The 24505-nt window shown below is 49.5% G+C and overlaps 1 protein-coding gene across 3 annotated transcripts in view; it reads right to left on the bottom strand.

Moving 5' to 3' along the window:
* Positions 1-20598, bottom strand: part of ARHGEF9 (Cdc42 guanine nucleotide exchange factor 9) — a 219510-nt gene extending 198912 nt beyond the window's left edge. For all 3 annotated transcript variants that reach the window (XM_069867770.1, XM_069867771.1, XM_069867772.1), the window contains exons 1-3: positions 18060-20598; positions 8619-8766; positions 5664-5773 (exon numbers count right to left, since the gene is read on the bottom strand). In XM_069867770.1, coding sequence (XP_069723871.1) covers positions 5664-5773; positions 8619-8766; positions 18060-20534 — 2733 coding nt within the window. In that variant the 5' untranslated portion in view covers positions 20535-20598. The remainder of the gene's footprint in view (positions 1-5663; positions 5774-8618; positions 8767-18059) is intronic.
* Between the last annotated feature and the right edge of the window lie 3907 nt (positions 20599-24505).

Here is a 24505-nt window from a genome sequence, read left to right as displayed (position 1 = left end):
GCTCAGGTGCTTAAAAGGCTGCGCAAACCCTGCTGACTCGGAGATCCTTGCCAAGCACCCTTCACGCAGACAGATGGGGCAGTGGAACGGGGGCTTCGAGGTCTGTCAGTTGGGACCAAACTGCTGGCTTCTCTTGCTCAAGCCCATTTGTATTTATATAATAAAACAATGCTGCAGAGGCAAGTTTTCATTACTTGCAAAAAGCATTTTATAAATGCCTAAGAGTGGGCACACGGAGGAAAGCGATGGCAAAAAGGTAGATAAAGGTTGCAGAGAACTGCTAAGGAGAGCAGCATAATAGTTTTATCAAGATCTAAAACACACACACCCACAACCAACCATACAGATCAGCACTACCCTGCCAGTACTCAATGTCTAAAATGAGGGCAGAGGGATTCAAAGAGGATGTTATTTCCCTGGCAGCCCTCCACATGTGCATATAAACTTCGTGTATCCAGCACATTGATATTTAAACTAATTAGCACCAGGAAAGGCACGAGACTGTGCTTTCCTACCAGCCTATTCACATGGACAGAAGGGCTGGAAAATGCCCACAATTATATACAGCTCACGTATCAGAATGCAGCAGTCCCTGATCCCACTGCACCCCCTTCCCTCCCCAAGCAGCAAAGCAAGAGGAACGTGGTGTAGGACACATTTCAGATTGAAAAAAAAATAAAAAAATAGCCCCACTAAACAAACTGCTCACTCAGCATCATTCCAGAGGATAAAAATAGAAAGCAGGAGCACTGCTACTGAACATCAAGCACTGGTACTGAATATCAAGCAGCATTCCCTGTTCATTGCAGCACAGTGGGAGCACGAGAGCCCAAATCAACTTTCCCTTCACTCTGTTCTCTTGGAGGCTGCACGGGGTTTGAATTCCTTATTCCTCATTACCACCCCAGTGGGGGATCACATTTGGGAAGCTGTGGATTCGCAGAGCCACCACCATTGCAGTGGAAACTCCCCACCGGCCTCTGCAAACAGCTCATGACTTGAAGAGGAGAAAGGACAGGCTGGGCTGGTGGGGTTTGTGAATATTCAACACCTTTGCACAGCAGGACTGCCTGTCACTGCTACAGGGGATGGCAAAGCTGGCTCTCATGCAAAGCTTCCTTTCTAACTAATTAGGCAGTGGCTTCCTCCAGCAAGTCACAGAAATGGACTGTGGGATGGAGAGTGCCCTCAGCAAGTTTGCTGGCAACACCAAGCTGTGTGGTGCAGCCAACATGCTGGAGGAAAGGCTGGAGAGGTGGGGCTGTGAGAACCTCATGAGGTTCAACAAGGCCAAGTATAAGGTGCTGCACCCGGGTTGGGGCAATCTCAAGCATAATTAGAGGATGGGTGGAAAATGGAATAAGAGCAGCCCTGAGGAGAAGTACTTGGGGTGCTGGGGGATGAGAAGCGCAACATGAGTCGGCAACGTGTGCTCACAGCCCAGAAACCAGCCATGTCCTGGGCTGCATCCAAAGCAGTGGGACCAGCAGGGTGAGTTCCAACACCCCTGCCATGGGCAGGGACACCTCCCACTGGATCAGGGGCTCCAAGCCCCATCCAACCTGGCCTTGAACACCTCCAGGGATGGGGCAGCCACCACTGCTCTGGGCAGCCTGGGCCAGGGCCTCCCCACCCTCATAGAAAAACATTTCTCCCTGAGGTCTCACCTCAATCTCCCCTCTTTCATCTAAAAACCGTTACCCCTCATCCTGTCCCTGCAGTCCCTGATCAAGAGCCCCTCCCCAGCTTTCCTGGAGCCCCTTTCAGCACTCGAAGCTGCTCTAAGTTCTCCCCGCAGCCTTCTCTTCTCCAGGCTGAACAACCCCAAATCTCTCAGCCTGTCCTTGTGCAGGAGGTTCTTCAGCCCTCACATCATCTCCATGGCCTTCTCTGGACTCACTCCAACAGGTCCCATGTCCTTCTTGTGCTGAGGACTCAAGAGCTACATGCAGGGCTCCTCATCTACACCACAGAAACTCTCTAAAGCTTGTGCCCAGACCTGCATTGTCAGGACATCTTGGGCATGATGGACAGGAAAGAGCCATGAGCTGTAGGAAAGGGTACACGTTTGTGCATGCACATGTGGATTCCTAGGATGAAGACGTGATGAAGCACTGGAATTAGAGGCTTGCCCTTCTGTCCTTCTTTGCTACCACCTCTTACTTCTACAACTGTCTTTCACCATACCTGCTGTCTGGAGAGATGGATTAAGATGCAGCCAGCTGCAAAATGATGGATGCTGTTACCAGATGTGCCAAACATCTGGTAAAATCACTCCTTCAGCTTAGGAGTCTCCGCCCTGACTTCTGGGTCAACAGGCAGTTCAGAGATGCCATTTCTAAATCACACATACTACTACCCAAAAGAAAGAGGAAGGGAAAGGGAAAGGAATGATCTTGTCAAAACCCACACATTGCACAGAGCAATGAATAAGTGGTTTCTGAGGGTTCACAAGACATCTGCTCATTAACAGCTCCACATTTTACATGACATGCAGTGATACCAGTGTTCTCTTTTTGCACAACCACCCACATTTCTCCAAATGCCAAGATGGCATCAATGCTGCTAGGACAAGCCCAAAGCTTTCTCAGCATCCGCTAGCTCTCTCTCCATCTCACACATTCCCATTCACGATGAAAATCAGAAACATTGCCTCTGGTCTGGAAGCATAAATCACTCCTTTCTGTGCTAGCTCTGCCACCTGACTGGTCATCAGCTGTCAATGAATATACCTGACAAGACCCTCAAGCCCATGAATCTTCCCTCAAATTTATAAATCTTACCAAAGAAAACATCTCTTCCTGGCAAAGAAGTGATTTAGAGACCCATAGATCTTCACCCAGCTTGGGGCAGAGGCAACAGATGAATTTTCCAGCACTGCTGTTGTGAGCCAGGTTTATACATCCTACTCTTGCAGCACTTAACACAGTAGCTCTGATTTATAAACCACAGCACTGGTTCCACACTGCCCGCTCGCCGTAACTCAGACTGAACAACAAGCTGCCTAACGACTGTGCAGAACCAGTCTCTGAGGGCATCTTGTCCAGCACCCGAACCTCAGCCCCGGCGAGGTGTTTACCACAGCTGTGCCTGAACTAAACATCACACACAGGTCTCTGTGCTCACAAGCAGCTCATTTCCCTTTCCAGTTCCATATCCTTCTGAGATACCCGCGGTGGAGAAGTGACGTTTCTTAAGCAATTCTTCCCAAACTTCACCTGTAGTTTTTGTTTGCTGAAATTTCACTTTCCCGCTGCCTTTTTAAGGGGGCTCGAACGCTCTGTTTGAAATCAGAAATGGGGCCGGGTTTACTGAGATGATATGGGACACAGGGGAGGTTCAGGCTGAACATTAGGAAAAAATTTTTCACGGAAAGGGTCACTGGGCACTGGCAGAGGCTGCCCAGGGAGGGGGTTGAGTCACCTTCCCTGGAGGGGTTTAAGGGACGGGTGGACGAGGAGCTGACGGACATGGGTTAGTGATTGATGGGAATGGTTGGACTCGATGATCCGGTGGGTCTCTTCCAACCTGGTGATACTGTGATTCTGTGATTTTATGATCTTGTTTCTCACAGACTGCTGTCAGTAGCAATGTTCTGTCAGAATCTTGGTTTCCCAGCAGGGCCTGAAGGCCAGCTATGAAGGCTACAAAACATACGGCTGTTTTTAAGAGATTAAGAAAGTGTTTGATCAATTAAGAAAGACCAAATATAGCCACGTACTGGTCAGCACCACATCCTGAACATGGAAATAGTTTATAACACAGCTATGACAAGCTGAGAGATTTGGGATTGTTCAGCCTGGAGAAGAGAAGGCTGCGGGGAGACCTTCGAGCAGCTTCCAGTCCTGAAAGGGGCTGCAGGAAAGCTGGGGAGGGGCTCTGGATCAGGGAGGGCAGGGACAGGATGAGGGGTGATGGTTTTCAGCTGAAAAAGGGGAGATTGAGGTGAGACCTCAGGAAGAAATGTTTTGGTGCGAGGGTGGGGAGGCCCTGGCCCAGGTTGCCCAGAGCAGGGGTGGCTGCCCCATCCCTGGAGGGGTTCAAGGCCAGGTTGGATGGGGCTTGGAGCCCCTGATCCAGTGGGAGGTGTCCCTGCGCATGGCAGGGGGTAGGAACTGTGGCTTTGAGGTCCCTTCCAACCCAAACCAAAGCATTCCTTGATTCTATGATATTCTGAGGTAGGGCTTGCATGCTGCACAGCAGGATACCTCACTGCTAGAACAGCAACTCTACAGTTGCCTGCCTGTATTCTGGCCCCGAGGACAAACAGCTTTCCTGGATTTGGATCATTTTGTCTTCCAGAAGCTTAGATGCTCATCATGCCTATAATGAAAACAGTCTTCCTAAGCTGAAAGAAGCAGTTTGTGTCTGAGAAGCAAGGTAGGATCCAAACAGAGGAAGAAAAAAGCAAGGGCTGAACTTTTTGTCTCTGTACCTTCCTGCTTGTATCTCAGCCCACAAAAAAAATCAGGAATGAAAGCACAAGTGATGCAAGATGGCACTCCAGAAAGTCACAAGTGACTGAAATACCAGGGGTCCACCCCTGCACAAGTTCCCTGGAAGGCAACACACAACACAGGCAGGATGGAGAAGCTGGTCTCACTGCCAAGTTACTGCTTCTGTGATGGAAAAACAGACATAGAGGCCAGATCTTCCCTGGAAATCACATTGCAGGAAGGAAGTTCATTAGATATCAAAGAGAAAATTAATACAATAAAGGGCTGGTAAAGAAGGACAGGAACGGGGAAGGAAAGAGCCACAGAGACACAACCACAGGTCAGTTCCCTCTCTTGATTACAGCAGGGAAATTCCTGGCTCCCAGATCATCCTCTTTCTCTCTGCCCTAGAGGAACAACAAGAGCTAAACCTCTTCTGCCCTATTCACTAGATAACTCTCCTTCCAGCACGTCAGCTGCCAGCTTGCAAATCTGTTGGGTTTGGGACAACCCAGAGTCTTACACGTCGGGTACCAGTGAAACCAGACTCACAGGTAATACAAATCCAAAACAAGACTATGGAATAACCATGGTCTCCAGACTTTGAATGCATGGATGGAAACCAACCCCTCACACAAGCAAGGAAACATATTTGACAAATGGCACCATTTTTGCCATCTTTTCTGAGTTTTTCCCAGAGAAGGACACAGACGCCCAGGCCCATTAGAAGCTTACACCAGTCCATGGGCCTGGGTGTCTGTGGATGATGCTTGTGTCTGCAAAACACTTCAGGAAAGAATCAGCGGCGCGAATCTGTCACCCAGATGATGCTGGTAGCAGCACCAAACCCAAAGGACACATGGTTAAAAAGGGGAAGGGAAAAAATGTCACATCATCCAAACCACAGCGCAAATCTATCGGCGATAGGAGACATCGCGGTTCTTTCCCCCCGCAAGGAGCACTCGCTCCAAGACATGGGAGGCCCAATGCCTCTGTTAGACCATAAAGCCTCCAATATACATTGAAGGGAGACTCATCTAAGGATAATGCACCTAGTCTTTTATTGTTACGAAGTAACTAATAATAAAAACCCCCCATTTATGGCTGAAGGAACCATAGATACGGGAAGCCGTTAGTAAAGCATATTGTTAGCTTTAGAGGCTAAAGATGCAGCACATAAACACTCCCCCCAAAACAGGCAGAGCTGCATTTCGAACGCCACCTTACCCGACTGATCTGCAGCTTCTCAGCTCCAGGCTTGAAGAGGTTCCATCGACGGCCACCGTTCCTGCAGTTCCCGCGCACCTTAAGAGTCTTTGAAGCCTGTTCGTTCTCAGCTGCCAGGATAAAATCCACAGGAAAAAAAAAAAGGAATGACAAAAGAGAAATGCTGTGCTTTAGCTCAGGCTGGGGGCGGAGGCTGTTCTTTTAAATGAAAGAAACAAAATTGTTTGCAAGAGACTCATTCAACCTCTGCTTTAGAAAAAGAGAGCAGAGAGTATATTTAGGTGCTTTATTCAGTGCTCTTGGGATACAAGAAAAATAGCACAGCTTGGGTACTACAAAACTGCAGGCACAAACTGAGAGCCGAGAGCCAAATTCGGAGGTGGTGGAAGCAGGTGGGGGTCAGAGAAGCTGGGTGTAAAGCTGGAATGCTCTCCCAAGAGCACCAGAGCCTCATCTGCCTGCACCAGCATCCAAAGCGCAACAGCTCCTTGGGCCATAACTGCCAGCAGCACCTCTGCAGCTTGGACCTGCTGAAACCTCACTTTCCAGTCACTGCAAGTCCATAGGATGCAATGCCTTGAAAGAAAATCAGCTTCTCACATATATACAGGAAACAAACATGGAAAAGTCCATACAAGCTGGTTTTCAAAGTAACTGGGCTCCTTCTCACCCCGAGCATTCCAGGCCAGTCCCTCCCAGATGTGGTTCTGATCCTGCTGGGAAGAGCTACACCATGTACCCCACAACTCTGCCTCACCTTACAGATGGTACGTGTCCAGGCACCAAACGGCTCAGGAACAAGAGGCAAATGGAGGAGGAAGGTGGGCAACTCACCTTTCAAAATTCAGCTCTGCTTTTCTAATCACCCCGAAACCGTCAGCTCCCCACCCTATCCCTCTCTTTCTGGGGTGAAGTTGTTGCTCTGTGCCAAACTGGGGGTTTGCACTCCCACATTTGGCAGGGTTAGTTTTTAATCCCTTCCTCCACTGGGCTCTCCACATCCCTCCAGCCTGTGGAGCCTGCAGGCCAGGCAGCACATATGTGTGTATGCAAACACGCAGCCACAGGCGAGCCCATCCCCTGCAAGCTTCTCATGCCGTTCCTGAAGAAAGGCACCTACAGAAAACAGCCAGAGTCCAGAATTCTTCCCTGAAAGATGCGCAACACTGACTTTCTTTTTCCTGCTGCACCTTTAGCCCAGGCAGAGGTTTCAGGCTGTGATGTTCCCAAGTGGCTTGAAACCAGATAACAAAGGGTAAATGGTCCCAGGCTTTAGGAGAGGGGAGCTCCACATCCCTGCTTCTGGCCTTCAAGTCACTTCTACCTTACAAAACACACAGACACTACATGCTCCCTGTCCCAAAATCAAATAGGAAGGGACGCTGCTCTGCCCAGGACACTGGCAGTAGAACTGGGACTCTGCTGCAACCCTGGCATGGCTGGGTGGGCAGCAATCCTGCTTTTCTTCCAGCATTGCTGGGAGAGAGATTGCACTGAGACCTATTTCCTAAACGCAACGCTGACGCAGGCAGCCTGCTGTTATTTTTAGCAACCCGCGTTTCACTTTCTAGACTTGCAGAAAATCAAGCTGCAGTGTGAGTGCAGCTTATAGCAAGAGGCTGCTAACAGGCTCCAGAGGCAGCGTGCCAAGATAGTAGCACTCGGGAGCAACGTGCAAACACAGCAACGCTCACACCCAGAGATGCCTGTGTTACTCCCCATGTGCTAGAAACGTGTGTGCCCCGACAGCAGAACCATCAATTAAAGAGACAGCCACTTTGCCTCTTCCTGCATGGTGGTTCTTAACCCTGATGTGCTGCCACCATCCATTAAGTGCCCGGCTCCCCCGGGTGCTCCCCAGCGATGCCAGCACCGTCTGGCAGCGCTCCCGTACTTGCCCGTTACTAAATCACAGGTTTCTTGGTGTTAGCAGCATCCCTTCAGGAAATAATTTCCTTACTCTAATTATCAATCTTTTTAATTTGAGGTTCAAAAAATGATGTCCTCTATGCAACACCTGCCAAAACAAGACCCTTCCAGCCAATACGTTCTGCAGAGCTTTCTCTAGTGTTGTTCAGAGCAGGATAAAAGCAAAGGATAGGTCAGCATGGTCTTTGGCTCATGAGATTCTCTTCTTAATAAGGAAGAAAACCCAAGTATAGGAGAAAAACAACAACTTGCTTCTTGCTGTGTTTCCAAACAAGGCTTGGGTTGGGATCTCAGTACCCATCACCATGTGCCACTTCCAAGAGGCAAGAACTTGCAACAGGGGCTGATAAGAGGGGAGAAAGCCAAGAGGAAACTACCAAATGTCAACTCACACCAAAGCTGCTGAACAGCTTTTACACTTTATGCTCCTATCTGTTCATCTTCAAGTCACAAGAACTGTGTTCAGAGACATTAAAGACAGAAAATAGCCTCATTTCATAAATACACTGCATATAAAAAGATCTTTTTGTAGAGAGGTTGTGGAGGTGGTTGTGGAGAGGAGGGCGCTGGCCTCTTCTCCCAGGTGACAAGGGACAGGACAAGAGGGAATGGCCTCAAGCTCCGCCAGGGGAGGTTCAGGCTGGACATTAGGAAAAAATTTTTTACAGAAAGTGTCATTGGGCACTGGAACAGGCTGCCCAGGGAGGGGGTTGAGTCACCTTCCCTGGAGGGGTTTAAGGCACGGGTGGACAAGGTGCTGAGGGACATTGTTTAGTGTTTGATAAGAAAGGTTGGACTCGATGATCCAGTGGGTCTCTTCCAACCTGGTGATTCTATGATTCTTCTTAGCTAGCAAGAAACTCCATAGCATGCAGCTATCGGAGCTCCCTCACCTGGCTCTGAGGCTGTAACAAACACAGATGCAAGCCACATTTTGAACTTTTCCATTCATAATGCCCTAGGTTTGCACTGCAGGAAGGGCAAGACCAAGAAACAAACCCAGGAGAAGACCGCAAAGGTACTCACCACGTCTCCTGAGCAAGTGCTGCATGCGCCCTCCCAGCTGATCCAGCCCCATCGGGGTGCTCTGCGAGAGGGGTTCGGAACGGCATCTCTCCACGAGGACTTTGAAGGGTGGTGCTTGTGGGGACGGTTGAGAGGGATGAGATATTGCCTGCCAAAAAAAAAAGAATTTTACCAATACGCGTCAAATCTCAGACACAGCAACCAGAGTGCGTATATAATAATATATATTAGTTTCAAGATGGTGCAACACACCTCAGATTTTCTCACCACACTCTGCACCCGCTTATTCTGTTTTGACTGAATGATTCAGACTTGCTGGCCCTAGAGCTGGAGTGCCTGAAGTTGCACTGCATGGGGCTCATACCCCGAACACAGCTCACGGAGGTTTTAAGTCCCATAAATTTCCAGTGGCACAGAACCACCGAGGCATTTCTGAGAGTAACTTGTAATCATAGAATCACAGAATGCCCTGAGTTGGAAAGGACCCACAAGGACCATCGAGTCCAACTCCTGTCCCTGCACAGGACACCCCAACATTCACACCGTGGGGCTGAGGGCCTTGGCCAAATGCTGCTGGAATATTGTCAGGCTCAGTGCCGTGACTGCTTCCCTGGGAGCTGTTCCAGGGCTCCACCACCCTCTGGGGGAAGAACCTTTTCCCAATGTCCAACCTGACCCTCCCGTGGCACATACTCCTGCCATTCCTTTGGGTCCTGTCATTGGTGGTCACAGAGAAGAGCTCAGCACCTGCTGCTCCTCCTCCCCTGGTGAGGAAGCTGCAGAGCATGATGAGGGCTCCCCTCATTCTCCTCTTCTCCAGGCTGAACAGACCAAGTGCCTTCACCTCCTCCTCACACTCTTCCCCTCTAAACACTTCCCCAACTCCATGCCCTGTTCTGGACACTCTTGAGCCTCTTTAGATCCTTTTTACACTCTGGCACACAACTCTGGCCCCAGTGCTCGAGGTGCAGCTGCCCCAGTGCAGAGCAGATGGGGTCAATCCACTCCCTCCCCTGGCTGGCGATGCTGGATGCACCCCAGGACACATCTGCCAGGGCACTGCTGGCTCACGCCCAACCTGCTGTCAACCAGAGCCCCCAGATCCCTTTCCGCAGGGCTGCTCTCCAGCCTCTCACTCCCCTGTGTGCGTGGACACCCAGGGCTGCAGTCTCCCAGGTGCAAAACTCAGCACCTGACCTGGTTGAACTCCACGTGGCTGGTGATTGCCCAGCTCTCCAGGTCCCTCTGCAGGAACTCTTTGCCCTCAAAGCCGTCAGAAGCTCCTCCCAGTTGCGTGTCATCCACAAATTTAATAAACCTTCAGATCCTGCATCCAGGTCATTTATGAAGACATTAAAGGGCACTGGCGCTGCGATAGATCCCTGTGGAACCCTGCTGGGCACTGGTCACCAGCCCAGTGTAACCCCAGTTACCGTAACCCTTTGAGAACGACTCATCATCCAATTGCTCACCTATTGCATTATGTGTTCATCCTGCTGGACGATGGACAGTTTGTTCAAAACCTGAGCTCCTCATCACACTGGGCTCCAGGTGGGGCCCCATAAGAGCGGAGCACGGGGGCAGAATCCCCTCCCTTGCCTTGCTGGTTCCACTGCTTGGGATGCAGCCCAGGACATAGTCAAGCTCCTCATCCACTAGCACCCCAAATCCTTCTCTGCAGAGCTGCTCTCACAGGCCACAGAGGCCAGAGGTCCAAACCCACACCACTCCTCTGGAGGCACCAAGGATGGCTGCAGGTGGCCTGTTGTAACTTGGAAGCTGGGAACTAAATGAAGGCAAGACCCAACAGGTATTTTAAGAAACTGTGTGGAACTCTGAATGTTCCATGTGCTCAAGGGCTGGTTATTTATACACGTAACGACTATCAGCTTTGCAAACTCAACTTGCCTTTTCCTGACAATGCTAAAAATACGTTTCCCAAAAAACCCTACCCCCCTACAGATAGCACTAAATATAGGCCTTAATTCATGATTTTGCTAGCACCTCACACTTATTAAAAATACGGAAATCTGAACAGCTTGGAGACAGGCTTTAGCGGTTTTGCCTTGTCTGAAAATAAGATGATTGTCAGATGTAACTATATTAAAAGGCTTAAATATACAAGACCTCATTCTGCAACTACTGCATCCAGTTCTGGAGTCCTTAGCACAGGAAGGACATGGAGCTGTTGGAGCAAGTCCAGAGGAGACCACAGAGATGATCCATGAGGCTGGAGCACCTCCTGTATGAGGACAGGCTGAGAGAGTTCAGCCTGGAGAAGAGAAGGCTGTGGGTAGACCTTAGAGCAGCTTCCAGTGCTGAAAGGGGCTCCAGGAAAGATGGGGAGGGGCTCTGGATCAGGGAGGGCAGGGATAGCATGAGGAGGAATCATTTTCAGCTGTAAAAGGGTAGATTGAGATGAGCTCTTAGGCAGAAATGTTTTGCTGTGAGGGTGGGGAGGCCCTGGCCCAGGCTGCCCAGAGCAGTGGTGGCTGCCCCATCCCTGGAGGGGTTCAAGGACAGGTTGGATGGGGCTTGGAGCCCCTGATCCAGTGGGAGGTGTCCCTGCCCATGACAGGGGTGGAACTGGATGGGCTTTAAGGTCCCTTCCATCCCAAACCATTCTGTGATTCTGAAATTCCGTGAACTCAACCGTACCTTGCTCAGGCAGGAGTACTGTGCTCTTTTGGTAATGCGGACATTTAGAAAGTGAAATACTACTTCTTAATTTGGAAGGACTCTGAGCTGTTTTGTAAGCACAATGAACAGCAGCAAGCTGAGACACAACCCAGTTTACTGCCAATACCAGGAGATGAGGAGAGCTCTGCAGATCAGCTCTCAGAAACACCTGATTCCTGGTTAGTGTCATTTAACAGAGTCGGGAGGGAAAAGACAAATCCCCTCAGCAGACCCATTTCTGCAGCTGCTCCCAAACCATTCCGTAGCAGGAGACCACAAAACACTCACTAATTAAAGATCACCAGAAGAACTTGTTGCATATCACCGAACACAGGAAAAGAAAGATGTTGTCTCTTCCTCTCATGAAAAGGCTCTTGCAGCTCCTGCACTGAAGCAGAACTCCAGACTCATGGGAGGATCTGAGATGCCTCAGCTATCCAACAGAAAAGCTGCAAGTGCATCCTCTGGCATGTGCACATTTAGGCAAATCAGCAATCCTGCACTTCCAGTTTGACCAGCCACCCAGGGAGAGGCTCTGGTTTTCCCACACAGAGCAACAGAGCACACAGCCTCAGCACCAGAGTCACAAAACCTAAAACACTATGAAAGCACCGATACGTCACCATCAGGTCCAGCCACTCGTGGCATTATCACACTCCACAATAGGGAATCACAGAATAGTTTTTGTTGAAAGAATCCTCAAAGCCCATCCAGTTCCAAACCTCCTTGCCATGGGCAGGGACACCTCCCACTGGATCAGGGGCTCCAAGCCCCATCCAACCTGGCCTTGAACCCCTCCAGGGATGGGGCAGCCGCAGCTTCCCTGGGCAACCTGTTCCAGTGCCTCTCCACTCTCATTGTAACGAAATTCCTCCTTATGTCTAGTCTAAACCTGCCCCTTTCCAGTTTATACCCATTGCCCCTCGTCTTATCACTCCAAACCTTTGTAAACAGTCCCTCCCCAGCTTTCTTGTAGCCCCTTCAGGTACTGGAAGGTCACTATAAGGTCTCCTCGGAGCCTTCCCTTCTCCAGATAGTCTTTATAGTGCCTGAAGAGGTCGGCTCAGGGGAACAAACTTGACAAGAGAAACATCTGCATCCATGTGCTGGGATGCTGAAAAGTGAGTCTGATCAGACAGCCCCTCACAGGGCTCTGAAACCAAACTGCAAGGGAAACCTGGGCATCCCGGCTCAGCCTGGCACCTCATCCTATGGGACAGGCACCTTTTGCTCACGTTGATAAGCCCATAGAAGACTCATTTTCTGACAATCCTAATTCCTCAGAAGATGGCATCGCAAACCCCACTGGTATCTGTGCAGCCACAGCAGCCAGCTGCCAGCTGTCGTCTGTGAACATTTAGGAGAAACAATTCACAATCCTAATGAAGAAAAGGTTTTCTGTTCTGTAAAAATACACTCTTATTTCACAAAGAAGCCAGCAGAGGGCACAGAAAGACTGCAGTGAAAACACTCTGCTCCTTCTCTGCCAGAATCATAGAGTCTTGGTTGGAAAAGTCCTTTCAGACCATCGAGACCAGCTGTACCTACAGCCCAAGCCAAACTGCTCTTCAGTGCCCTGTCCCTGTGCATGCCCTGGGGCCAGCAGGGAGGACCTCTCTGCCAGCCCTGAATCAAGATTCCGGGTCCTAAAACCTCCAAACTTATTCATGAAATATGAAGTCTGAGGCATATTTTCTTTCTTCATGCCATTCCCAAAGGAGGTATCAAATCCCCCCAAACCCTGTCCATCCATGGGGTTGGAAGGGCGTGGGCTTTGAGGTCCCTTCCAATCCAAACCATTCTATGATACTGCTAGGACCAACGTGCAGGTCCCCTAAATCCCATTCCAGCACTCTTCGTGCTACGCCAGCCTCAGTCTCTCCCAATGCCCCTTGAACACGGAGCCTTTGGGAGAACCAGCCCTTTTGTGGTTTTTATATGGGACAGTGTCTAGGTCATCTTGAAAATATCTGCTTGCGCTATTTCTGCTCTACGCCAGTAGCTCACATTAAAACTGCTGGAGCACTTGCCTACAGCAGGTGACCAAAGCAAGTCAACCCATCCCGGCAGCACCTTCTCCCTGCTTGTAGCTGGGCATTACACTTGGAATAGAAACCCTTGAATGAATGCAGAGCAGCCTGGGCTGGAGGCAGGAGAGCCAACAACTGACCTGGGGAGCAGGTGCCAGCAATGAGCTGGATTTAGCCCTAAAACAATAACACTTGCTGCTACTGTCACGCTCAGGCTGAAATTATTCCTCTTGCATGGTTATTTTTGGTCAAACATTTCCGAGCGCCACTCCCTGATGAGAGATAGGCAAGCAAATCCCTCGGGAATTTCAGGACATTTGTTACTGAAGCTGCTGGCGGACTCTCCAGGTCTGTCCCTTATCCCAGAGCATCCCTCCTTGAGCCTCACTCTGGACTGCTCTGCATTTGATGTGTGCAATTTTGGGCACCACAGGATAAAAAGGATCTAAAGCTAATGGAGAGCGTCCAGAGGAGGACACGGAGGATTTAGAATGGAAGCCGTATGACGAGCGGATAAAGGCAGTTGGTCTCTTCAGCCTGAAGGAGACTGAGGGGAGACCTCATCACACCCTGCAGCTTCCTCACCAGGGGAGGAGGAGGAGCAGGTGCTGAGCTCTTCTCTCTGTGACCAAAGACAGGACCCAAGGGAATGGCAGAAAGATGTGTCAAGGAAGGGTTAGTTTGGACATCAGGAAAAGGTTCTTCCCCCAGAGGGTGGTGGAGCCCTGGAACAGCTCCCAGGGGAGCAGTTAAAGCACCGAGCCTGACAATATTCCAGCAGCACTTGGCCAAGGCCCTCAGCCCCATGGTGTGAACGTTGGGGTTGTCCTATTACAGACTCAATGGTCTTTGTAGGTTCCTTCCAACTCAAGACATTCTATGATTTTTTGATGCTGCCACCAGGCTGCTATGCATTTCTCAGTCTCTAGCCTGGGTCTCTGGGACACAGAAGGCATTTATGAGCCGGGGCAGGCTCTCTGCTTTCCCCATCCCACCCACCGCTGCCGAGTGAGGCAGCCCTTCCGTGAAGCCGGAAGCCCCGGCAGTCCGGAGGTCATACTCCTATCGCCACACTCGACGGGAACTCGGGGGAGGTTTCCTGTCCAGTTATCTCAAGCACCATATTTAAGTTTCTTCGTAATGTTTTTAAGCTGCAACAGCTGGGCTGGGGCTCACAGCATCTCCTGTTTGCACATCCAACCTGGGAAATGGCTCAGGTTCTACCCCAAGGACGGTGCGATGAGGTGTGCAGCCACTTCCTTCAGCTAGCAGAGATATGGAGTGCCAATCTTTTCCTCTGCTCCACTCAATCATTTCCTGCCTCTGTTGTCTTGCTTCTGCTCAGAATCATAGAATAGTTTGGGTTGGAAGGGACCTCAAAGCCCATCCAGTTCCACCCCCTGCCACGGGGTGTTCCACCCCCTGCCACCTCCCACTGGATCAGGGGCTCAAAGCTCCATTCAACTTGGCCTTGAACACCCCCAGGGACGGGGCAGCCACCACTGCTCTGAGCAACCTGTTCCAGTGCCTCATCACTCTCACAGTGAAGAAATCTCTCCTTATGTCTACTCTAAATCTGCCCCTCTCCAGTTTATAGCCAGCTGGAATGCTTCCAGCTTGGCTCCTGTGCAGGGATATCAAACCTCAGACCTCTTATTCAAGCTCCTCCTAGAAGCTTTGCTTCTAGAGACCACAGGAACTACTATTCGCTCCACTTCATCAGTGCCTGGAATTACACAGTGAGCTGTCTTTCTTGTATTACACAAAACGGAGCAGAAAAACAAACCCAGGAACAACTGACAATGCCACTGCCCATTTCAGCTGGGAATCACAAGTCCAGTTTCTTTCCCCCCCAGCATTTCTAAGCTGCTGCCAATTTTCAAGCACTTTCCCTCCTGGCTCAGAAGTTACAGTGACTCCTTTTCCAACTGAGGATAATGTCACCACCTCTGTAATGCCTCTGGTCTCTCCAAGTCCAAAAGAGAAGAAGAAAGTGTCTTCACAAATTGACCCAGTTCCCCTACATGGCATCTTAAAAACCCAAAGTCATCATTTTAGCCCCAGATGATCAGCAGACACTCAGACAAAAACACCTGAGCTTCACAGAATCGTTTAGGTTGGAAAAGGCCTCTACAGAATCACAGAAACACTAGGTTGGAAAAGACCTACAGGATCATCAAGTCCAACCATAGATTGTCAAGTAAGGTTATCAAGTCCAACTGTAAACCTTACACTGCCAAATCCACCACTAAACCATGTCCCTCAGCACCACATCCACCCATCTTTTTAATCACTCCAGGGATGGGGACTCAACCACTGCCCTGGGCAGCTGTTCCAGTACCTGAGGACCCTTTCTCTGAAGTAATAATTTCTCACATCCAATCTAAACCTCCCTTGGAGCAACTTGAGGCCATGTCATCTCATCTTGTTACTTGGGAAAACAGACCAGCACCTACCTTGCTGCAACCTCCTTTCTAGGAGCAGCAGAGAGCGATGAGGTCCCCCCCTCAGCCTCCCCTTCTTCAGACTAAACAGCTCCAGGTCTCCCAGCCACTCCCAGAACCCCTGGGATCCAGACCCTTCCCCTGCTCTGTTCCCTTCTCTGAACGCACTCCAGCCTCTCAATGTCCTTCTTGCACTGAGGGGTCCAAAACTGAACCCAGGATTCGAGGTGCGACCTCACCAGTGCCAAGTCCCTTCCCTGCTCCTGCTGGCCACCCCATGGCTGATCCCAGTCAGGATGCCATTGGCCTTCTTGGCCACCTGGGCCACTGCTGGCTTGTGTTCAGCTGCTGTTGTCCAACACCCACACATCTCTTTCTGTCAGGCAGCTTTCCAGCTGTGCTTGCCCAAGCCTGGAGCACTGCAACCTTTCGCTTAGATCTGGGGATGGAACAGTTCAAAAGGCTACAGCATTTTGTGTAGACAGATGCAAGCAGCTCTGACCAGACAGCTCAGCATGTAGTCACATGAGGAAGGCATTTTGCTCACATTATGCATCCAGACCTTTAGCCAGGCTTTCTGTGACAGGCTTTGCACCAAACTATTGAGGCCACACAACTTCTGACAGGTTTAGATCATGGAGAGGCTCATGTACATCTGCCAGATAAATGACTTGATGAGCTTTACATGACACAGGACGCCTTTTTTTTAAGGTTCTTGCACTATGTGCCAGGACTCTGACTGCTATCCTGGATGCTGTGTCATAACCAGCATCACCCAATAAAAAACCAGTGATCTCCACACCTGCTTTTTTTAGACAAGAAAATACAAGGGCCACAGTGCAATTACTGAAGGCCGTTTCTCCCCAGCACACTCCAAAACTCTAAACCTGTTGAAAGCACTCTTCTTACAAGTTACTACTTCAAATGAACTAAATGCAGAGAGGAAAAAAAATTAAAGGTGGTGCCTAGAAATACATAAACTTCTACCGCATCCCTCTTCTAGAGGCAAACAGATGGCCAAAGGGTTGTAAGATGTGCAGCTCTGGAAGGTAACACTGATAGCTCACAGAAGTACAGTGAACTGACTCCTCTTGGATGGACAGACAAGTTGTGTCTACTACCACCATTCATAGAATCATAGAACAGTTTGGATTGGAAGGGACCTTAAAGATCATCTAGTTCCAACCCCCCTGCTGTAGGCAGGGACACCTCCTACTGCATCAGGGGCTCCAAGCCCCATCCAACCTGGCCTTGAACACCTCCAAGGATGAGGCAGCCACCACTGCTCTGGGCAGCCTCTTCCAATGTCTCACCACTCTCATCATGAAGAAATTCCCCCTTACGTCCAGTCTAAATCTGACCCTCTCCAGTTTATAACCATTGCCCCTCGTCCTATCACTCCAAGCCTTTGTAAAAAGTCTCTTCCCAGCTTTCTTGTAGCTCCTTCAGGTACTGGAAGGTCACTATAAAGTCTCCTTGGAGTCCAGCAGAATGCTCTACATAACTGAAAATCCCACTGAGGGACATGATAAATGCTTTTAAGCGCAAAGCATCTTCATATGATTTATAGCAGTATGGTCTTACTCTTGTGGCTTGAGCTGAAATAGAATCAGTTTTATGACTTCAGCTCAGTCTCATCTGAGTAATTTCAGTCTCTGGAAGTTACCTGTGTGTTATTCACACACTTTATCTCTAGCAGTGATAACACAGGGCACTTGGATGCAGAGAGGCCTTTGCTTACACTTATTCCTATAGAAACCAAGACCATCCACAAGCTTCTGAAGCTGAAAGTCAAGGAGGCATCTGCAGGGAGGGGCGGATAAGACAGGTGATCCCAAGCTGATCAACAATCAGGGGATTGCAAGGGTCTCATTCTCTTCTTCCACGGTTGGCATCCAACACAGACCCCATCTGTCTGTTTGCCCCTGATCCATGCATTCCTGAATCCAGTTCCTGAGCCCAGCTCCCTCCAGCCTCAGACCCTTTCCCTCATGTCTCTTCTGTGGTGATGTGCAGTCATTGGGGGCTGAGGGTGCAACGTCATGTATTTGTATATATTTTATTACTTTCTTGTTATTTTCATTATCGTTATCATTATTATTATCATTTCATTCTAGTTGTAGTTTCAGTTTCCAACCCACAAGTCCTTTCCTCTTATTTCCCTTTGCTTGAGGGCAGGGCAGGAGGAAATTGGGAGCCCAGCTGATCAGTTTTAGCTTCCAAAATTGGCCAGGCCAGGGCTAAACTGTTACACTTAGCAAAAATATTATAGTAAAAGTTACTCATACCTTTCCATTTTTGAGCCGTCCTGAGGAGAGAATTCTAGAGATGTGCACTTGGAACGGCTGGCACTCGTCGTCACAGTTAAACTGGTCCCCTCCATCTGTTACTTCTACAGAGTGTTGTTCTACAAATGAAGTGGTTCCACGCTTTTTAATGCGGCGATCAGTCCGCTCTAAAACTGGTCCATCAGCTGTAGCACAACGTAAAAGTGTCGCCACAGAAAAGTCAATATCAGCCACTGGAGAACAGCCCAGGTCAATGGGATCCAGAATATTCACAGGAAGACCCTGAGAACAAGTCAGGGTCCTGTCCGTGATCTGTGTCTCCTCCAGAGTACTGCCCGAGTCCTCAATCCCAAGCTCACCTTGAGACAAGTCTTGCAAAGGCAGCTCAGGGTTACTCAAGGCCTGCATGTCCAGTTCTATCATTGAAAGCTCCTGAGCCACTGCTGGAGATGGATCCATGTCTTTAGCAACCACTGGAGCACAAGCCATGTCCTTGGTATCAGGTTTTGTCAGGGCTGACTGTGGAAGGTGGACCAGAGCCTCAGTTACTGCAGAACAGTCACCATCTGCAGCTGGGGAACAGCCCACGTCCGCAGCATCCACATTATTCTCAGGAAGATCTTGAGAACATTGCAGGTTCCCGTCGATGACCTGCGTCTCCTCCAGAGTGCTGCCCAAGTCCTCAATCCCCAGCTCACCTTGAGACAAGTCTGGCAAATGCAGCTCACGATTACTCAAGTCCTGCACATCCAGTTCTGTCTTTGAAAGTTCCTGGGCCACTGCTAGAGATGGATCCATGTCTTTAGCAACCACTGGAGCACAAGCCATGTCCTTAGTATCAAGTTTAGTCAGGGTTGTCTGTGGAAGGTGGACCACAGACAGCGCAGAACAGTCACCATCTGCAGCTGGAGAACTGCCCATGTCCACAGCATCCAGATTATTCTCAGGAAGACCTTGAGAACGTTGCAGGTCACTCTCTAGGACATGTGTCTTTTCTGGAGTACTGCTTGAGTCCCCAGTCTGTTTAGCTAAAGTCGTCTGTGGGAAGTCAGTCAGATCCTCAGGGGGATCTTTAGTATTGAAGTCAGCGAAGGAGTCATCTGCAAGCTCTAGTAGGTTGGACATAGATGGTTCTGGCCCAAAGGGAGAAAGTGATGTCCTGTTAAATCTATCGTTCTCACTGCCCAGGGCAGCAGAACCAATGTCTTCCGACAATTCTGCAGTTTTGCAGTGCTGCGTGGGCTCCTTCCCCACCAAACTCTCAAAGCTCAAATTATCCCACGTCACTGAATCTGGGGACTGCAGACATGCTCCCACTGTGCAGAAGGCCCTCGCACTCTCATTCGCGATAACCAAGGCCTCTTTGTGGGAGGCAACATCTTGCCTCCAGCTTCGGAAACTCTGCTGAGGCCGTTTCTCATCAGGCGAAAATGCCCTAGAGGAGCCTCGCAGCCTCCGAGCTGCCTCGGCCACACTGGTTAGGAACCTCACTACACCCCCAAAGTGAGTGGATTTGGTTGTACTGTTGGATTTTTTCCGCTGGCTGAGATTCTCCTCACATCTTGCATCAAAGTCAAAATCAGAAGGAGAATGATCGGTTGTATTTTCTAAGTTCTGGAAACTGGTTTCAACCCTTTGGTCTGCAAGCTTTGAGTTATCTTTGCTGGTTAATGAAATCCCTTTCAGATAGCTCCAGACATCAGAGCTCCTTCCTCTCCTGCTCTCCTGTGAGAGGACAGGACACCTCCTTGGATGGTCCCCTTCTGTAATCGCAGGACTCTTAAAGGTTTCAAAATTTAAAGACTCGCTCCTCCTGGCTGGTGCTTTCTGGCAGTCACTGTCATTATCTTCCCTGTGTAACCTGGCACTAATATCCCTGAGACATCTACTTTCACTGGCATCAATGTCAGGAATGCTGATATTCAGCTCTATGTCTTCAAAAGAAGAATCCAAATCATCAATGTACCCCGCGTATGAGTGGCGGGACGGCCTCCGACCGTCACCCAGTTTCCGAACCCTGTAGACAGCTCTTTGTCCTGTGCTGCCATGATGATCTTCCTCAGGGTCACAAGCATCCTGGACTCTGGATGCTCTCAAATCCACATTCTTAGGCACCCTGGAGGTTCTTCCCTTTTTTGACGGCCTTATCCTATCCATGAAGGATGTTTTTTTTAATTCTGAGACCTCAGAGGTAACTCCTAGGAGGATCATGGACTGAGGTCTTCCTTTATTCGCAGAGAGTCCTTTCCTCCGCCTAACAAAATTCCAGATCCTGTTGCCCTTGGTTGTCTTCTTATACCTGGGTGCTTCCTCCTGTTCATTGGGGATTGCATTGTTGGAGGAGCAGTGCTCAGCACCGCAGCTCTCCAACGCATCGATACTCCCTTCCTCCACGTTGCCTTGGAAAAGCCTGTTGGCATATCCATTTGGAGCCGCCACAGGAACAGTTTGTCGGCAGCCCTCGAGGACTTCCATCGTCCCAACGCACAAGCTGGTATCGGTGGTCACCGAGGCATCATCTTCATATTGTTCTCTTCACAAGACTTCAGGAAAGACAACCAAAGGAATACAATTAGGAGCAGGATTTTTTTCTTAGAGGACACATTTGTTAAAGCATCACAGGTCAAGTCTTACCCCAGCAGTGGTGGGTTTGCCACTGATTTTATTAAGGCTGAAATTTGACCCCAAAACTCTATAAATTTTCAAGTAACTGAAATCTGGTCTAAATGACCAAAGGTTTATTGACTGCAAATAAACTTTCTGCATTAATGAAATTACCACACAATCATGGAAACATTAAGGTTGGAAAAGACCTCTCAGCTCACCCAGTTCAACCATTAACACACCACCACCATGCCTACTAAACCCTGTCCCCAAGTGCCACATCTACACACTTTTTGAACCCCTCCAGGGATGGAGACTCCACCACTGCCCTGGGCAGCCTCTGCCAGGGCTTCACCACTCTGTCAGTGAAGAAAATTTTCTAATATCCAGCCTAAACCTGCCATGGTACAACTTATCCCTTGTTACTTGAGAGAAGAGACCAGCACTCACCTCGCTCCAATCTCCTTTCTGGGAGCCGTAAATTATACACAGAATACTTCATTTTGCAAATCGCTAGGGCTTTATATACATCAGAGTACAGAACAGGGAGGCAAAGGAGAAATTACAGTAAAGCATCCCTGTAAATGCTGCTGTCATCTCCACCATCCCCATCTGGCAATGCACTCCCAATGAGTTCTGTCTCTTCAGACAGACATTCCAACAAAAGTCAGGATGAGCCTTTTCCTGGAACTAATGCAATTTTAAAATACTACAATATCAGAAAACTCATGGAATATCCAAGCCAGGGATTTTTTTTACTGTTGCTATGGCAGCAGTGTGGGAATCCCTTGCTGGAACTCAATTGCTAGATGAAAGCTGCTTGGCTACCACTCAACACTACACAAAACGCATGTGTTTCTCTCAAATGAGCTCCACTCCCAGTAAAATGGTTTAAAACTACAAGTATTTCACAGGCAACAGCAACAGAAATCAGTCCAAATCCTTTTGGGGAATACTCCTGCTTGTTAAGACCCTTCCACTGGTGTTCCTCTGCCATGAGTCACGGTGACAGATTCACAGAGTGGTCCTGGGTTTACTGTCCACCTTGGCGACATGCCAGGCACTAATCTGGGTTCAGTTTCCAAAATTCCCAATCCTACTTTCAGGAGGAAGGTGAGAGCAAGAGCAGGAACAAGATGGGACCTCAAAGCCATCCCCAGTTCCAACACCCTGCCATGGGCAGGGACACCTCCCACTGGATCAGGGGCTCCAAGCCCCATCCAACCTGGCCTTGAACCCCTCCAGGGATGGGGCAGCCGCCACTGCTCTGGGCAACCTGGGCCAGGGCCTCCCCACCCTCACACCAAAACATTTCTTCCTCAGATCCTATCTCAATCTCCCTTATTGCAAATGAAAAACCGTTCGCCTTGTCCTCTCCCTGCCCTCCCTGATCAAGAGCCCCTCCCCAGCTTTCCTGGGGCCTCTTTCAGTACCCCACCAAACACAACACACACCCCTAAAGCTACACAGCCTGGCTATATAGCAATTTTCTTCCACGCATGCCACCTTGCTCTGCTTTGGCCATCTATTTATTCAGCCCACTGCCTTTTGTGGCATCACTGCCATCACAACAGAGATTGAAAACAGAACCTCCTTCCCCAGGCAAAAGCCTGTTTTGGGGTCTCAGCACCGCCTGCCACCACCTAAACCCTGTAGCACAAATCCACACCAGAGCTGTGTGGCCCTGGGTCCATACAGAGACCACAGAAAACTTTGGTTCCTCAAGAAGCAAGGGTTTTAGCAGGACTGTTCCTCCATCTGGTGCTCAGGGAGGAGACCAGAGCCTCATTCCCAGCTGGGTCTGCAAGTTATTCACAGCCATCCCTGTTGTAATTTAGAAAGGAACACATTTGAAAGGATTGGAAGGAGTGAAAAAAAGAAAAAAAAACCAAAAAAACAGCATTCGAGTAGTTCCAAGTTCTGCAGCCAACTGGCAGCAAAACCCAAAAATACCAAAACATCCCTATTTCTTTTGTTTTCTCTTTCCAGCTTTATGTTTTATTGGTTCTGTCTGGGTGGATCCTGCATGAAGAAAGGAGATTCAAAGGGAAGAGGCTTGCGAGTGTGGTCTGTGGAGGGATGCAGGCACAGAGCAGAGAGAGGCTTTTCCTCATGTGTCGAGCAGAAGAGAGCCTGTAGCAGGAGATCTCTTGAGATCTTGGAAAACTCATCTCGGCCTGGATCAGACCTTTCCTAATTGATGCTTTTGCAGCTCACTGGTCTCCCTCTCCTGTTGCCTTTGGTCAGCACGCCAACACCCTTATTTCCTACGGTTATGGATAATTCCAGTCAATTTACCGAGGGCCAGTGCAGAAGAACAAGACTGCCTAAGAAAAGAATCAGTCCCTGAACGGTTGCTTGTGACAGTTGTGATTGTCTGAGCCAGATTTGGTGAGAACTGGTAACTTCAGCAGGTGTCACTTGTGCCCGTGGTAGTATTTCTGCTCTTGTATCTGCTAAATCACACTTGAAAGGAGCGAAATTGCTACTACTCTCACCGCTAATAATCAAGAAAAGCCTTGTTGCCAAGGAAATATTATGCAGTCATGAACGAGATACAAAGTACTGAGGTCGTTCTTAAAGATTTCAATAATGCTAAACAAAGGAAAGAATTTGGAGAAGGAATCATGGCCAGAGAACTGTGTGTAACACACTCAGTGCCATCTTCTTGGGATTTTACCATAGAATGATGCGATGGTTTGGGTTGGAAGGGACCTTAAAGACCATCCAATTCCTCGATGAATGTTTTCCTGTGAGGGTGGGGAGGCCCTGGCCCAGGTTGCCCAGAGCAGTGGTGGCTGCCCCATCCCTGGAGGGGTTCAAGGCCAGGTTGGATGGGGCTTGGAGCCCCTGATCCAGTGGGAGGTGTCCCTGCCCATGGCAGGGGGTGGAACTGGATGGGCTTTGAGGTCCCTTCCAACCCAAACCATTCCATGATTTGAGGTGGCTGGGGAGAAGATTTGGTAGTAGACAAGTACAGTCGGAGCTGATGATCTCTAAGGTCCTTTCCAACCTAGTGATTCTACAATTCTCTGTTTCTCACTCTGCCCCTCAGTGAATAGACCAGGGGGTGCACAACAGGCTGGGAGGGGTCACAACCAAGCAGATGACCTGAACTAACCGAAGCAACATTCCATGCTACATAATGCCAGGCTCAGCGATAAAAAGAGGAAAGAGGGGGCTTTTAGAAGCCAATCATCTCTTTCTCTGCAACTGGCCGGGCACAAGTCTCCATGGGAGGTGGCAAGACTTGGCCAAAGGGTTCTGCAATACTGTCAGGCTCAGTGCCGTGACTTCTTCCCTGGGGAGCTGTGCCAGGGCTCCACCACCCTCTGGGGGAAGAACCTTGTCATCACGTCCAACCTAACCCTCCCCTGGCACATCTTCCTGCCCTTCCCTCAGGTCCTGTCCTTGGGCACCAGAGAAAAGAGCTCAGCGCCTGCTCCTCCTCCTCCCCTGGTGAGGAGCATGATGAGGTCTCCCCTCAGTCTCCTCTTCTCCAGGCTGAACGGACCCAGTGATTTCGGCCAATCCTCACACTCTTCCCCTCTAAATAATTCCCCAACTCTGTGCCCTTTATTCTGTGGTGCCCAGAACTGCCCTCAGCGCTTGAGGTGGGGCCGCACCAGTGGAGAGCAGCACAGGACAATCCCTCCCTCCCCCTACTGTCAATGGTGATCAATCCCCGGGTGGCAGAGTGCACATCCCAATAGATGTGCTCAAGGAGGTATCACCCACGTTCCCACGTAGTTATTATGGGGCTCCTGGAGAGTGCATATTGCAGGTTAAAGCCAGCTTGTAAATCCTCTTTGTCAAATCATAGAATCATAGAATCACCAGGT

Source organism: Phaenicophaeus curvirostris, chromosome 13 (genome assembly GCF_032191515.1).
Source record: "Phaenicophaeus curvirostris isolate KB17595 chromosome 13, BPBGC_Pcur_1.0, whole genome shotgun sequence".
Taxonomy (NCBI): domain Eukaryota; kingdom Metazoa; phylum Chordata; class Aves; order Cuculiformes; family Cuculidae; genus Phaenicophaeus; species Phaenicophaeus curvirostris.
The sequence above is the reverse complement of the archived record's forward strand: the minus strand, read 5'-3'. Positions and strand labels throughout refer to the sequence as shown.